General features: G+C 30.0%; 2 protein-coding genes across 5 annotated transcripts in view; one reads left to right on the forward strand and one right to left on the reverse strand.

The window, feature by feature from the left end:
* Nucleotides 1–14,805, reverse strand: part of LOC134701983 (nucleoporin 88-like) — a 28,238-nt gene extending 13,433 nt beyond the window's left edge. Inside the window, exons 1-6 of the mRNA XM_063563094.1 lie at nt 14,575–14,805; nt 13,130–13,299; nt 12,556–12,681; nt 11,263–11,529; nt 10,297–10,486; nt 5,235–5,412 (exon numbers count right to left, since the gene is read on the reverse strand). Of these exons, the coding sequence (XP_063419164.1) occupies nt 5,235–5,412; nt 10,297–10,486; nt 11,263–11,529; nt 12,556–12,681; nt 13,130–13,299; nt 14,575–14,805 (1,162 nt within the window). The remainder of the gene's footprint in view (nt 1–5,234; nt 5,413–10,296; nt 10,487–11,262; nt 11,530–12,555; nt 12,682–13,129; nt 13,300–14,574) is intronic.
* A 193-nt stretch (nt 14,806–14,998) lies between these two features.
* Nucleotides 14,999–16,966, forward strand: part of LOC134701920 (homeobox protein cut-like 1) — a 79,060-nt gene continuing 77,092 nt past the window's right edge. For 3 of the 4 annotated variants that reach the window (XM_063563032.1, XM_063563030.1, XM_063563031.1), the window contains exon 1: nt 15,015–15,104. In XM_063563032.1, coding sequence (XP_063419102.1) covers nt 15,042–15,104 — 63 coding nt within the window. In that variant the 5' untranslated portion in view covers nt 15,015–15,041. Of the gene's footprint in view, nt 15,105–16,966 lie in introns of all 4 variants that reach the window. The other variant, XM_063563029.1, reaches the window with a different exon arrangement.

Consider the following 16,966-nt stretch of genomic DNA (forward strand, 5'->3'; position numbering starts at 1 on the left):
TTTACTTTTAATATTTAGTACTATTTCTTTACTTCAGAATAGCTGTAATATTCAGGTTCATAGTACTTGTATTTTCTGGTACTTGATTGGTTCTTCTACTTGAAATATTGATACAAATATAATACCAAAAATGATCACAGAATTCCATGGTGGAACATCATAACTTTTAAGATATTTGAAATAGACAAACTTTCAAAATATTGAAAATGTAACTGTTCAACCAAAAATCTGTAGCACTTAAATTTCAAGTACAAATCAAGTACCATCATGACTGTAAAATGCAGGTACCTAAATATTACAATAATTCTTAAGAACAAAATAATACTGAATATCAAAAGTAGATTTCCAGTACTTCAGATTTTTGGTTCAGAAATAGTACCTATGCAAAAGTAGCTGTGTAGGCAATTTCATTTAATTTTACATTTGTTTAGCTGGTAACTACTATAAATCAGTCTGACTTTAACAGTGCTTGTTACAAAATGGCATTAAAAGAGTAAGGGAAGCCACTTAAAATTAGGTAAAAAGAGTAGGTAGGGTAAGCCAAAACACATGTTTTTATTTACCTATTTGCAAATAGTTATAGGACATTGATATTTAATAGAACATTTTTTTAATAAGGGATTAAATGATTGATTTGGTATTTATTACCCCTTTCAGATTTATTAGCAAGGAGGAAGTCCCAGAGACGACCACTAATTTTCAACAGGAAAACTTTCTTAAAATGAACAATCATTGCATCATTGGGGATAAATATGGAAGTTCATTTGCAAAAACATCAGTGTGCATAAATTGTCAATATGTTTATAAAGTTATACATGCAAACCTCACCTTTCTGCACTAAAGTCCATTTTATTTCATCTTATTCATTTGTTAAAGAAACAACATTGTTACATACCGGTACATTTAAATGTTTTAAAGAATTTCGTTTCTTTTTTAATTTGTGGGGTAAGATAAGGGCTATTATAGCCATTTCCAGGATCATGAAATTTACTCTAAAATTATAATCAGGACTAGGTTATGTCCCTTGGCAAAAAGTAGAACTCCTTTCCTGCAATGATTAGCAATTTGAAATCCATGTTGATTTTAAGATAATATTTTGTTTATCTAAATTTAGAAGGTATAAATGGTCTTTTGGCTTACAATATACTGCAATCCAATGTTTGTAAATCAAAGTAACACATCGGCATCTCTCTTTTTTCATCTTTCCTCTGCACTGCAGCTAACCAGAATTTTTCATGTTTTTACTAGTTTACTTACAACAAGTTTGAAATAAATTTGTCAAATAAACAATATTCAAGGATAATTGAAAATCAAGGAAACTTTTCTTGAGAAAGCAGATTCCTGAATGTGCTGAAAAAAACATCAGAAAATTTTGCTCATTTCAAAGAAAATTTGATAATCTGCTATTTCCATCATTTTTGCAGGGAATATTGCAGCTGTACCAAACATTTTGACTGAAAATCTTGCAACAGGGTTCCTTATTCCTTATACATATTTAAGTTCAACCCGGTTAAATATTTGTGAAAATATTCACTTCCAAAATAACCATGACAACCAGTGTGAGTAAACAACACCTGAATTTGAGGTCTTCCTCGACATGTTTTAATGTCACACAAACGATTAAATTAAGAGTTTAAATCAATTAATAAGTTTCACAAATTACCACAATGTTAAAAACTGACAATAAATTTAATATAACACTTCTAAAACAACCCTAGTACACGTGTCTAGAATGTTAAAAAACGGTCTAAACAACTGTTTTCTAAAGAAAAGGAGATTTCATTTTGACAGGTTTTACACTTGTACTGACAGGTTATATCTACGCCTTGCCATCAAGCTTTTGTCTTACCAGATGTATGTAGAAGTGACAATAAAACATCTTTTGTCATTAGAATCATAACATCATTAATAACTCGTTATAAATCAGGACAAGGTGAACGTTTTTATATAATTAAAATACTTTTAAAGTATACAAAAAAAGGGGGAGGGTGAATTACGTGATAGGGTTCTGGAAAGAGTTTTAATAGAAAAATGTGTCATTGAGACCGTTTCGTTCAAAATACAAAATACACTGGTCAGAATAAAATATTACTGGACAATGATCATATAACTAATAATTCAAAACTTTATAGGACATTTATAAAGTCTGGAAAATATAATTTTACTGAATCTATGTCAGAAGGTTTAAAAAGTTGATTTTGACTTCTTTGTGAAATCTGTAAAAGGCAACCATTTCTTGAAATTTAAGAAAAAATACAATGGTATTGTTTATCTGTTTATAAGAGTTATCTCCCATACCTCAGCATCTGATTTTTCAAAGAGACAAAAACTTTGTATTTTCTATCATCTGAATGACTTTTAAGAAATCCTCATAGACAAATTTTGCATTGAGTGCTTTCTACCAACCAAATCAGAAGCAATTTTTTTTAATGAAGTAAGCACATTGATACCATGACAACATTCTTCATTTTTGTATTTATAAGTGTTGTGGTGAAAGAAGGTCTTTAATTTTCTTCAATATTACTTGATAATTTCTGCCATACTATTTACAGAGTGATTCATTTTGCATCACTTGTTGTAAATCAAATCAGCCACAAATTACAAATTATACATGTTATTTTTTTTTAAATTTTCTTCAGGAAAAAAATCAGACAATAACAAAATAGTTACAAACTGATAAATCAAAACACAAAAAAGCAATCACCCCTTCTTAAGGTGATTAGGTTAAATAACAAGTCATAAATTTTTTTTTGACCTTTTACATTCATCAAAAATTTGCTTGGAATGAATTATTCAAGAGAGGTAACTCCATCTATCATGAAATTTACAGCCAGTCAATGGAAAACTTCCAAATGATTAACAGCTCCCAAGGGCAATGATCTGCCTTTAATTAGGCCAAATAAAAAATAATGTGTGTTCCCCTTTTCCTTACCTACCCTATATATTAGGCTTTGAAATAGCCTACCTTAAATTTTTTTGTTGGTAATAAGCACTATTAAAGTTATAATTTGTCTCCCTTAGGACTCAATGATTAAAAAATATTTGTAAAATAATAAAAATCCCTACCTAACTACTCTATTTTTTCAAAGATGTAATAGGATACACAAATATTCTATTTGGCCTAACCATTAAAATTTTAAAATTATTCTAGTAGAAGATTAATTTTTAACATTTTCTTTTTTCATGAAAATGACAGAAACTTTCAGATACTTCTACATCTTTCTTAAAAATTATAACGTCTAAATAATATAACTTTGTTTACTTGTTATTAAATTACATATTCAATTAATAATTTACGATCAAGACAAAAAAAAAAAAATATATATCACTTACAATAAAATAACTGTACGGTGACCACAATAAATCAAGCGTATATACCACATGACTGGCAGCGTGTCATGTCAATAAATATGACATATGCGATATGAATACTAATCATAATCTTTTGTCCACGGAAAAATGGACAAGTAAAAATCATTAATTCAAACGAAAATTTTCTGTCCAAATTTAGTCATGCCTGAAGATTAATTGTATTTTTCAAAAGGAAATAGTTTTGTAAGCAATAAATTGGGGGTTATGCATACAATTAATCAAGTCTAAAATTAGTTAACGTTTTACACGGGGGTCAGCGCACCTAACAGGTAATTGAAATGTATACAGAGATTGATGAAATTTTTTTATAATCACAATAAAATTCAACCCATCCTCTTTCTTTGTTTCATATAATTAATGATGTTGAACCACAACTATTACAGATAAAATTTGAACCTTTTGCACCTTTTGAAATTATTTTTTTGTAAAAAGAAATTTGAAATGAGAAAATCATGAAAAAACATCTGAAAGCATTAATACAGGGATTAACAATAATCTGTTGTAGAATGAATACAATAATTGATTAATGAGATTGAATACAACTAAAAATGGAAATGGAGAATGTGTCAAAGAGACAACAGCCCAAGGACACCAATTGGTCTTCAACACAGGGAGAAATCCTGCAAGCTGATGTAGCCTCAGCTTGCCCCTTAACAAAATTGTGTTGTAGTTCAGTGGAAATTTATGTATTTTTGTGTATAAAATTATTATGATTCCAAATACCGGCACCATACAAAGGGGAAAAATGAAAAACCAAAAGTAAAATTAAAAGAGATAGTAGAATGATAAAAAGATTGAGGAACATGATTCCTATAAAATATTGATTTGTTGAAGGCAAAGGAGTATATCCAGTATTAAAGACTTTTTTGGCCCCAAAATAAAGTGATTTTACAAAATTGAAATGGAAATTTTTAGCTATTACTGGAAAGTAGGCTACTTCTGTTACATAAATATGTGCTGTTTTTGACAAAACAGTGCACATGTATTGGATACTAGCATCATTTATAAGTCATGCTAAAATACTGAACTCTTCAAAATTTGAGCATTTGAGTTAAATTTAAAAAAAGGTTCCTTCTCAGATGGAAGTGGCTGCATTCATGTTCATTCTTAATATTGAAATTTAAGTTGTATTTGATGATAATACATAACATATATAAAGGTTGAGAGTGAACACAGATGCAGCCATTTTCATTTTTGACAAAAATTATCCGAAAAGTGATATATTTTGGCATATTTGATAGATTTTTCATATTTAAGCTTGAATTTGAGTGACTAAATCAGTTCAAATCTTTCACTTAAACTAATTGAATAAACTGAAGTAGACACTTTAGTGTTTAAAAAGTTTTTAAGTCTTTCATCAGACGAACCTGAAGTTTGAGGCTAAAATCGGCCCTTACTCCTTCCCTGATGTTAAAATCAAGGAAATGATGTCAGATTGGATTGTGGCTATCAAAAATAGTTATAGCTGACTATGTGGTATGGGCTTTGCTCATTGTTGAAGGCCTTACGGTTACCTATAGTTGTTAATGTTGGTGTCATTTTGGTCTTTTTTGGATAGTTGTCTCATTGGCAATCATACCACATCTTCTTTTTTATATACATGTTTTACAACAAGAAATCAACTATTAGTTAAATCCATATTATCATGCATTGCCATTATTGTTTCTTTAATTTATTACATTTGTATCTTTATTTGTAATTATTATATGTAACATGCCCTTAATGGGCCAATAAATTAGATTAATGAAGTATTCCTATACATGTAAACAACGAAGTTTAAATTTTTTTTGGAGCTTGTTTCCAAAATTTCATGTCTGAGAAAGAAGGAAATAAGCATTTCTAAAATTATTTTCTAATGTTACCTTTAATTATTTTGATAGGGCAAGTAAAATCTTCTTCAATAGGTTCATAAGGGTCAACTCGTCCTGTTGCTAATGACAACTCCAATTCAACACTTTCAAAAACAAAGATGGACGCCTCTGATGGGTGGTCATACTTTGTACTATTTGTAATACTGCTTTCTGCAAAACTGGCTTCGGACTGTAAATAAATTATAATCATCACTTCAAAACCTCGTGAACTTCAAGACTTGGGGTCATTCAACATTTAGGTGAGATAATCCATATCTGGTTAACTTTTATAAATTGTGATTTGGATGGAGAGTTGTCTCATTGGCACTCGTACAATGTCTTCTTCTATTCAAACTCCATCAGTAAAATACTGTATTTAGTGTATGAAGATCACATTTTTTACTAAGAATATTGATAAGTTATATGATGGAGAGCCTACACAACACATACTGTGTATTCATTATATTTCGTTGAATACCAATCTTCGTGGACCCGTATAGAGAACTTTTTCCAGATGTACAGCGATACACTTGGAGGAAAAGAAATCCTTTTAAACAGGCTAGATTAGACTTTTTTCTTCTCACTGAAAACTTTTTAAACAGTCTAAAAAATTGTAATGTACTTCCAAGCTATCGGTCAGATCACTCTATGATTTTGCTAGATTTAGAATTTAACCCTTTCATTAGGGGAAAAGGTTTGTGGAAGTTTAACAACTCTTTATTATATGATATAGACTATATAAATACTATTAAGCAAAAAATTCAGGAAGTGAAAAAACAATATTGTGCTTTAGTTTATAATATGGAAAATATTGACAAAATAGATAATACAGACATTCATTTTAGAATTAACTGTCAGCTTTTGCTTGAGACTCTTCTTATGGAAATTAGGGGGAAGACAATTTCATATTCAAGCTATAAAAAAAAGCAAGATGAAAAAAGGGAAATAAATCTTCGAAATGAAATAACTCAATTAGAGGAAAGAGTTGATGAACATTCCATTAATGCATTAGAAGCAAAAAAACATGAGCTTGAAAGTTTACGAACACAAAAATTGAAAGGGAAATTAGTAAGATCCCGTGTCCAATGGATACAGGAAGGGGAAAAACCTACTAATTATTTCTGTGGATTAGAATCACGAAATTTTATGAGTAAAATTATTCCCAAAGTAGAGAAAGAAAATGGGGAAATTATAACAAAACAAAAAGATATTTTGAATGAAGTTAAATATTTTTATGACAATCTTTATAAAAAAAGGGATACTAAAAGTACTTTAAGTGATCTTAAAAAAGACTTGAAAAATTTAAATGTTCCTATACTTTCGTCTCTGGAAAAAGAAAACTTGGAAGGTACAATTACTGTTAAAGAAGCTGGAGAAGCATTAAAAAAAATGAAAAACAACAAAACTCCTGGAACGGATGGTTTTTCAGCAGAGTTCTATAAATTTTTTTGGAAGGATCTTCAAATTTTTATTGTAAATTCTTTAAATTATGGTGAAAAAACAGGGGAACTATCTGTTACACAAAAACAAGGAATTATTACTTGTTTGCCAAAAGGGAATAAACCCCGCCACTTTTTAAAAAACTGGCGCCCTATATCTTTACTAAATACTGTGTATAAAATTGGATCAGCAGCTATTGCAAACAGATTTAAGAGTGTCCTTGATAAACTGATAAATTTTGATCAGACTGGTTTTATTAGTGGAAGGTATATTGGGGAAAATATAAGACTCATTTATGATATATTACAGTACACAGAGGAACATGAAATACCAGGGTTATTACTTTTGATTGATTTCGAAAAAGCTTTCGATTCAATATCATGGGATTTTTTGATAAATGTTTTGAAATTTTTCAATTTTGGCGAATCTATCATCAATTGGGTTAAAGTTTTTTACAATAATATCAACTCTGCTGTCATCCAGGGGGGGAACCTTTCAGATTTTTTTACTATTGGAAGAGGTTGTAGACAAGGGGACCCCTTGTCTCCATATCTTTTTATTTTATGTGTTGAGATTCTGGCATTGAAAATAAGGGGAAATAGCGACATTAATGGCATAGAGGTCACACGGGTTGAGCATAAATTGTCACAATTTGCTGATGACACCTCTTTGATTTTGGATGGGAGTGAAAAATCTTTACAAGAATCATTATTAGAATTAGATTGGTTTGCAAAAATATCTGGACTGAATATTAACTTCACAAAAACACAAGTTATTTGGTTTGGGAGCAAAAAATATAGTACAGATACTTTATGTCCTAACAGAAATCTGTCCTGGGTGAAACTTCTTTTAAATTACTAGGAATTAATTTTGATGTAGATCTTGAAAAAATTGTTAAGATAAATTATTCTGAAAGAATTGTACAGATTAAAAATACTTTAAATCAGTGGTCTAAAAGGAATCTAACTGTTATAGGGAGAATAACTGTGATTAAAACTCTAGTCTTGCCTATTGTAAACCATTTCATTATCTCTCTGCCAAATCCTTCAGATGATATTATTAAGAGAATAAATGAACTTATTTATTCATACATATGGAACTCACCTATACATAGAGTTAAGAAGGATATTCTAATCAAAGATTACTTGGAGGGTGGTTTGAAAATGATTGATTTGAATATGTTCATTACAGCACTTAAATCCACATGGATTAGGAGGATTTTGCAGAGAGATAGTAAATGGCAAAATATTTTCATGTCAAACATAGATAAAAGAAAGTTGTTTAGTTGTGGTGTTGATTATATTAGACAACTGTATATGACAGTTAACAACCATTTTTGGAAAGATGTACTAAGAAACTGGGAAATGATTATTCAAAAAGAAAGAAATTTTACTTATGATTCATTTTTATCAAATCCACTATGGCTAAACAATAATATTAAGATTGGTCATAAATCAGTAATTTATCAAGATTGGTTCAAAAGTGGTATTAGATTTGTAAATGATATAGTTGACCAAAATGGATTGTATATTTCATTTGACCAATTTAATCAAAAATATAACATTAACACAGATTTTCTTAAATTTAACAGTGTTATTTCGGCAGTGAAAGAGGCATCAAAATCTTTCCCTAAAGGATCTTACAAATTAGTTTGTCCTTTTATACCATCATGTCTACAAATATTTTTAAAACATTGTAAAGGATCAAAAGATATGTATTCTGTACTGACAAGAAATAATGTTATTCCTACTGGACAGCTTAAGTGGGTTAAAATTTTAGGTGAACAGAACCTGAACTGGAAAAAGATTTTCAGACTGCCTTTTGCTGTTACTAAAAATAGTAAATTACAGTGGCTGCAATATAGGATTAATCATTGCATTATTGCCACAAATCAGTATTTAGTTAAAATAAAATTGACTGATGATCCTTTGTGTACATTTTGTAAACCAGATAATGAGTCTATAGAACACCTATTTTGGAATTGCAATACTGTACAAGATTTTCTACAGGATGTTGATAACTGGTTCCTTTCCGGTGGAATAAGTCTCCCAATGAATAAATTAAACTTTCTTTTTGGAGACTTATCCAAGATATTTCCCAACAACCCATGTAACATGATTTTTCTTTATATTAAACAATATATGTATAATTCTAGATGCTTTAAAAAGAATCTCTCATTGCAAGCAGTTATAATAAAACTGAAAGATATGTATAAATTAGAGAGTATGATAGCTGTAAAAAATAAAAAGATAACTGAATTTGACAATGTATGGAATGTTTTTGAAAAACTATTATTGTATACTGACTAATGTCTTTTTTGTTGTTGTTACAATTACTTAGGACTACTTAATTATAATCTTTAGTAAAGAAAATATTATTGCCATGTTATGTACTTGATCAGTGTTGATGGCTGTTACGAAAGAAATATGTCTCGTAAATATAAAAAAAATAATTTTCAACATAATTATGTGATATTAAAAATAAAGATAGGGATGTAACTGGATAATCCTTTTGAGTTTTGTTTTTGTTTTTTTGTTTTTTGTTTTTTATTTTTCCTTCTTTATTTCTTTATTTCTTTATTTTATTTTATTTTATTTTTTTATTTTTTTATTTCTTTATCTTTTCTATAGAAAATGTAAAATATTTCCAATTAAGATTTATTTATAAAAATGACATTGTATTTATCTTATATGTATTATATTGTATGTATATCATGTATATGTTGTAATTGTTGGAAATAAAAAAATCAAAAGTTAAAAAAAAAAAATTTTCGTGGACTTCGTGGGTACAGGGAACTCCGAATTAAAATGTTCAATGAAATGCAAATTTTCTATATGATTCAATGCAGACTTTTAGAATTTTGGAAAACATCGAAATCAAATATTCACGAAAATGCAAGTTTTCCTCAATCCATGAAAAATAAACGAATCCACAGTATGCCATCATTTACATCTTGATACAGTATACTTCTATATTATTCGGCTGCTAAACTAATATTTTCTAAATTTTCCAATGAATTACTGCGGATTGTCATTTAGCTTTTTCCTTGTTTCAAAAATTCCAATAGGGAACATATATTGCATTATTTTAGTAACAAACCATTATTTAAGATATTTCAGACACTGGCCTTCTTCAGTTTCTTTATTTTCCTCCTCAACTACAAGGTAGCCATTTTACCTTGTTTTAGAAAGATTTATCAATGAGGCTTTGATAAAAGTGGTAAGTGTTGGGTGATGATGGAAGTGTTTAACGATCTTGACTGGCTTTACAGCCCTTGCACATTAGTTGTCTGAACATTAATCTATCTACTGTAAATTCAGAAATTATTACTTGGATTTATTATTGCAATTTAATCATTTTAGACTAAAATACTATTTTAATTTTTGCAATATGAGAAAATTCCTGTTTGATTTATAAAAAAAATTTAAAAAGCGAGTTCTAGTTATTACGACGATAACCATGTGGCAATTTACACAGTAATAAAAACATAATTTCTGAATTTACAGTATATCGTTGTGATTCTATTGGTCTCATTATTTGACCTAGTTGTGTAGTGTGAGAAGATGTGTGTGGACATCAATCTATACCCAAATCATCACAGTTCTATTGACCTCATTATCTGACCTAGTTTTACCTGTAATGTCATATCGTCCATATCTTGTGCTGGTATCAACAGACAATGATGAAGCCGTCCCTCCCCTGTTGCTATGATAAGAGCTGTAGGAGTGGTTTCTAGACATGATATGGCACAGGCATCTACACCATAGTTGTCTTCTGCTGGGGGCTGCATTATAAGAGGTCCCTGAAGGGGAAACTTGGTTCCTCTACAAGAATAATAAAATAATGTTATCATATCAAGAGGTAACACAAAATTTTAATAGGTTTAATTAAAATATTATGGTTTCAATAATTTTTGTGTTTACCAACATTCATGGATTGCGAAGCATTTGTATATTCGTTGATATTTGATTTCATGGTTTTGCCAAAGTCTGCAGATAAGCATTGTAAACATTGTTCTTTGTTGAATGAGTTCTTTTTTACCTTTAATCACAAAATACAAGAAAAATGAAATGCCATGAATAACAATGAATCCACACAAGTCAGGCATATTTTTAATTAATATGTAACAAAAACAAAAGGTTTTTTAAACATCTAAGTGTAATTTAAGTTTGGTTGACATATTACAGAAATATTCCTGATGGAAACTATATGATCTAGTTATCGTGTTAGATGGTTGTCAGGGACAGGAAAAATTAAGAAAAATATATCTGTTCACGGTTTAAGAATTTGAATTTAGTGGTAAAATGCTTGTAAAATGATTATGAAATACTATGAATTAATGAAAGTGCCTGATAGAATTTGAGAAAGATTGAATGTAAACTGTCAAGTAATGTGTGCTGTCTTAAAGCATAAACTCATGTAAATATAAAATGTAATTAAAACAGTTAATATTCTAAATTAAACAAACAAGTATGGAATAGCAAACAATGGCATAAATTACAGATGCTTACAATATAAGCATGTAATAAAGATTGTATACTATTAAATCTGAGTTAGTTTCCCCTGTAATTTATATGCAGAGTAAATTCTTTTCAAATACCTAGAAACCTCAGTATAGGCCACCAATACATCCCCACTGCCTCTCACAATGTATGCTGGCCAAACAGTCACAGATGCTGTTTCTGTCTTAGTGTATGGTCTTTGTCTCTTTTTCAATGTTACAGGGGGCCCAAAATCAAAGGAAGCAGCATACTCTCCAAGTACAGCAGGAAAGGAAACCTTGGTCGGCGATTGGTTGATATCCTGTGGTGCATTACTTAGTTTGATAACTTGGACGGGAGTATTTGGATCCTGAATATTATAAATACTGCAATAGAAAGAAAATTATTTTATTAGTTCATGTACAAGAGCTGTAGTTATATGACACAGTAACAAGTCAAAGTTGGAAATCTTATTGAACATAAAATGTTTTAAATCATTTTACTACACATATATTTTACATAATTCTATTAAACATCAGATATCTATGTTAAAATTGTTTAACCTGTTCATATATCTGTACTGTGTAATTTTTTCACTAAGTATGGTCTAGATATATACATGTGGTGGTTTGCATGCACATAAGACTGGTTTAACCTTATCACACATAACAAAGTCAGGTTATCTGCTGTTTGTGTTTGTGATGTAGGTCTATTTTACATGAAGAGTAGATTATTTGTGGTTGGTGTAGTAGTAGTTGTTTATCTAACTTTCACAAATATTGTAATACCTGTTATACAATGTTTTTCTTTGTATCAAGACTTGACCTCAACAGACTGAAGAAAATCAATGACATATTTTAGTGTAAGATTTCTTCCATGACCAGAGTCTAAAGCATATTTTCAGATTATCTTATGAAGGCAAATTGAATTACTCCTGCATAACACACTACAGCATTTGATTTTCCATAAAATCTTTTACAGTTATATATCATTTTTTGAAGAAATAAAAGAATTAAAACTGACATCTCCCTTATAACAAACAAATATTTGGAGGGTTGAGATCTCATAAACATGTTTAACCCCGCCGCATTTTTGCGTCTGTCCCAAGTCAGGAGCATCTGGCCTTTGTTAGTCTTGTATTTTTTTAATTGTAATTTAAGTTTCTTGTGTACAATTTGGAAATTAGTATAGCATTCATTATCACTGAACTAGTATATACTTGTTTAGGGGCCAGTTGATGGACGCCTCCGGGTGCGGGAATTTCTCGCTACATTGAAGACCTGTTGGTGACCTTCTGCTGTTATTTATTCTTTGGTAGAGTTGTTGTCTCTTTGACACATTCTCCATGTCCATTCTCAATTTTATTCATATATATCTTAAATTATGTATGAGAAAGAAGTTCATCAATAGACCTTAATGTGTTGTCTGATGTCAGGAAAGCAATATGGCTGTCTGTCTCACTCCCAGGATGCCACAGTACTGTTAGCAGACGTACTCCACTATGGCCAGCAAAGTAATGCTCAGCAACATTCAAAGATCTGCAAATAAACAAATTTAAATATAATATATATAATACACAAATATTTCAAGTACATGTTAGTAACAACAATAGCAAGTCTCTATAGTTTATTGATTTATAATCAATTTTCCATTTTCTATGACAAGGCCAGCTTTGTTATTTCATTGGTCAGGTTTAAAGCTGGGGACTAGATTTCAGGAGGCTCTGATTTGCAATTTCTGAGTAAATTTAACAAATGGTTGTGCCAATCATATCTAAGATTATATAAGTATTTAGTAAAAAGGAAGTTTATAAATATACATTTAAATATTTTTAAGACCTTGATTTACGTTTAATGAAGCTTGATTTTGAAAACTGCAAATAAATGTTATGAGAAGGACAGATGGAGGTTTACTCCTTCAGAATAGGGATATAAAAGACACTGTTACTGTTGTTATAAACCACTGGTGTTTTCTTTTTTGACCTACTTGCACTGAACACACTGCTTTCCACCTTCATAATCATTGTATTTTCCCCATCTCCGTGGCAACTCTATCACAGTAATACCAGTCTGACCCCATACTGCTAGATAATTCCCAGTTTTGTTGAAAACCAAACATTCCACATCAAACCTTGGTGCGTCAGTACATAACAGTGTCTGTAAATAGAATTCAACAAATCATTTTTAGTTCATTCAGATGTATATTGTATATAGGTAAAGTAGACAAGAGTGTCTAAAAGCCTTTAATCTTTTAAATTTAAAAAGAATTTTTACACTAGCCAGGGCCATAAAAAAAAGAATATGATTGTTTGCCTTAAACCTGCTTACCAAGAAAACAGCTGCCTACTCAAAATCATTATTGTCCTGGTGTGAAAAAGTTATTTTCTAATCAGATAGGCATGTCACAAACCAAATGAGGCCCAAATGCAATTAACTTAAGTAAATAGAACTCTATCCACTAAATCCATACATTCAGAGCAATTTTATAACTTTTTTCAGAATAAAAATATTGGACCAGATTGGCTTAGGGATATTGGGTCGGTTTGACCTGAGTTTTCTTGACTTGAATTTACTTGGATTTGAAAAACTTTATTTCTTCAATATGAGAAGCAAGAAAGCAAACCATACAGGCAATATTTCATGCCATATTTATTTCAGTACTTCTTTGACATTAGCATGAACATAAAAAAAATCTATTTTCTTCAAACCCATGACTAGGTCTTTCTTTCTGCAACAGGTATGTGAGTTCCAAATCTTAGAGGCTGTTTATCTAAATTTAGCAGCAAGTAAGGACAGGCATCTTTTGCAATGAAATTTATACAACACAGAGTGAGACTTTAATAAAATTTTGAATCTGAATCTACAACATATGCTGACCAATAATGCAATTAAATTGGCCAGAATGTGTGCAGAAAAGTGGATGAACTTCTGCTGTTGTCTGTTCTATGGTCGGGTTGTTGTCTCTTTGACACGTTCCCCATTTCCATTCTCATTTTTATAACAAAGTATAAATAAGTTGATTTCAAGAACTGGCAAGCCTTCTCGAGATCTTGATCCTCCACCATTACAAGTATTATAAGTATTACATGTATGAGAAATTACATATGAGGAAGACAAAAGTACCAGGAAACAATGTGTATTGTGTGGAAGTGAATGATGAAAAATATAAATGATGTGTTGTATAACTTACTTGTTATATGCATCCCAATTATAAAAAAGACAGAAGCTAATCAGTTGTCTTCTTTATTGTAAAAAAGTTTATAAACAAAAAATCTACTTTCGTTTTCTACTTTCATTTTCATAAAAAGACAACAAGTTATAACATATGCCAAATTAAAACAGGTAAACATCCCAATGTCCCTTGTTTTTAAGTGAAAAATCATTTATTCACGGTTTTCATTCATATAACTGTCAGATAGATGCATGTTATACCTGAAATCTTTCTTGTTTTTCCTTATCTTCCAAAAGCAACTGCTTCAAATTAAAATAGACAATGTGACATGCGTACGAGTCCCATACATATAAATCGCTGTCATATACAACAAATAAACTTTGAGCTAAATTTCTAAGTTTTTGTTTTGAGTCTTTAGAATTGTTTTCTGCAAGATTTTTGACAAATTTCTGGTTATTTAAACATGTGCGCCAACTGTCAATACCCGCCATTTTCTCTGTAGAAAGCCTCGGAACAGAAGAAAATATCGGTTTCATTTCTACAAAGAAATGCTATCAATGATAATAAACTACCCTTTTATGATCATAAATATGTATCTGTTAAAAATAGTTTAATCATGAATGTTGACAACTTTTTTTTCTAGAAATTAAAATGTAAACAGTTTTGAGATTATTTTCGATTCTAAGTGGGTCATGTGATCAATTGATTGGGCTTAATCCCGTTCAAGATGGCTGCGAGCTTGCAGTCAATGGTACAATATTGGAGAGAGTTTGATTTACAGGAACTACAGGTATGTCCATCTTCATTAACATTATTTATCATATCTTAAGGTAAAGGAACAGTAAATGGGCTATGTCGCAGATTTTGCTACAAATTTGCACACAACCTTGGCTCGTTGAACTACAACTGAAAATCGAAAAAATAATACATTTATCTCTTTTATTTGCTGAAAAGTTGCAGATTGATTTCTCTTAATATGGGTAAACATTTGTATAGAAAGCACATAAAATCGGCGAAAAACCTTCTAAAATTTGTCTTGAAATCGCCAAATCTCTAATTCTACTCCATAGATTTTTCTTAAAAAACTATATATTGTTGACACATAAATTTCTGTTTTAATGATATAAAATAATCATAGGGTCACCGACTTCGTTTTTTATCTAATTATCAATTTGTTACCTTATTGGTAGTGAAAAACGTCAAAAATCAACGTTTTACGGCCTGCAACGCGATAACGTTACGATTATTTCGACGTTTTGTTGGATTTTTTCACAAAGAACGCAACTTTGAATGATGTATACTGTAAAAACGAAGTCGGTGACCCTATCTTTATTTTGCATTATTAAAACGGAAATTTATGTATCAACAACATACAGTTTTTTAAGAAAAATCTATGGAGTAGAATTAGAGATTTGGCGATTTTAAGACAAATTTTTGAAGGGTTTTCGCCGATTTTATGTGCTTTCTATACAAATGTTCACCCATTTTGTAAGAATTCAATCAGTAATATTTCAATTGATAATTTAGATAAATGCATTATTATTTCGATTTTCAGTTGAAGTTCATCGAGCCAGAGCTGTATGCCAAATTTTACTGAAATCGAAGACATAGCCCATTTACTGTAACTTGACCTTAAGGTGACGGAGGTTTCATGAATTGTCCAAACCCCGATCAAAAATAATGCAGTAACAAAATGTCAGCTGTTTTCCAATATCCCAATATCATCAATAAAATGTGTATTATCTAAAAAATCAATATGGCTGACTGATTAGTGTATTTCTTTGTGTCAGTACCGAAGCAGCAGCTGATAATAAAGTTTTAAATGACAAGTTTATTATAAATTCCAAAGTTTCAAACAGTGTAACAAACTCTTTACGCTTCAGTGAAAGTTTGAAAAGTTTTATGACTTGTCTTCTCAGCATCCACAACTGATAAATGTGTATTGGAAGTCATTAGCTTGTGTATTACAAATTTGGTAACCAGATTAGTCCCAGTATTGTTTATTGTCACCTGTGAAAACTTCATTAAGATAAACAGTTGTATTCATTGTCATGTTTTGATCATTTCCAATACACTACTAAGACAGATATTAGGTGAGTATAAATTATCTTTCAGAAGACTTTTATCATTCATATCATGATTGGGCATAGTGTACCATCAACAGGACAATTAAAATTTATGTTTGGTAAATTTGTAGATGACACATACATACCTTATATGTATATTTTTTTGATAAACAAACATTTTTATTTAACATGTTTATATATATAGAGAGAGAATTAAAAGGAGTTGGCTTGCAAGTGCATGAAGTGTAAAAGTTTTGCATTGTTTTTTTATGAATGAAAAGACAAATGAGTTAATCAGTGCTGCAACAGATAAATAGAAATTAATAGATATGAACTTTATTCTCTAAAAAAACCATTAACAAAAGTACAGAGAAGAATACATAATAATTAAACATAAATAATTAGGTTGATACATGTAGTAAATTTCTACAAAACAAAAAAAAAACAATATTTGAAATAGAAAACCAATAACACAAAAATAGTTTTGGGTTTCATTTGTCTAATGTATAATATAAAAGTTCTAAGGAGCTATGAATGCACAGTATAAAAATCACTTATAACTCACAAAGTTATTTCCTGTTGAAAA

This window comes from Mytilus trossulus, unplaced genomic scaffold, assembly GCF_036588685.1.
Source record: "Mytilus trossulus isolate FHL-02 unplaced genomic scaffold, PNRI_Mtr1.1.1.hap1 h1tg000373l__unscaffolded, whole genome shotgun sequence".
Lineage (NCBI taxonomy): Eukaryota > Metazoa > Mollusca > Bivalvia > Mytilida > Mytilidae > Mytilus > Mytilus trossulus.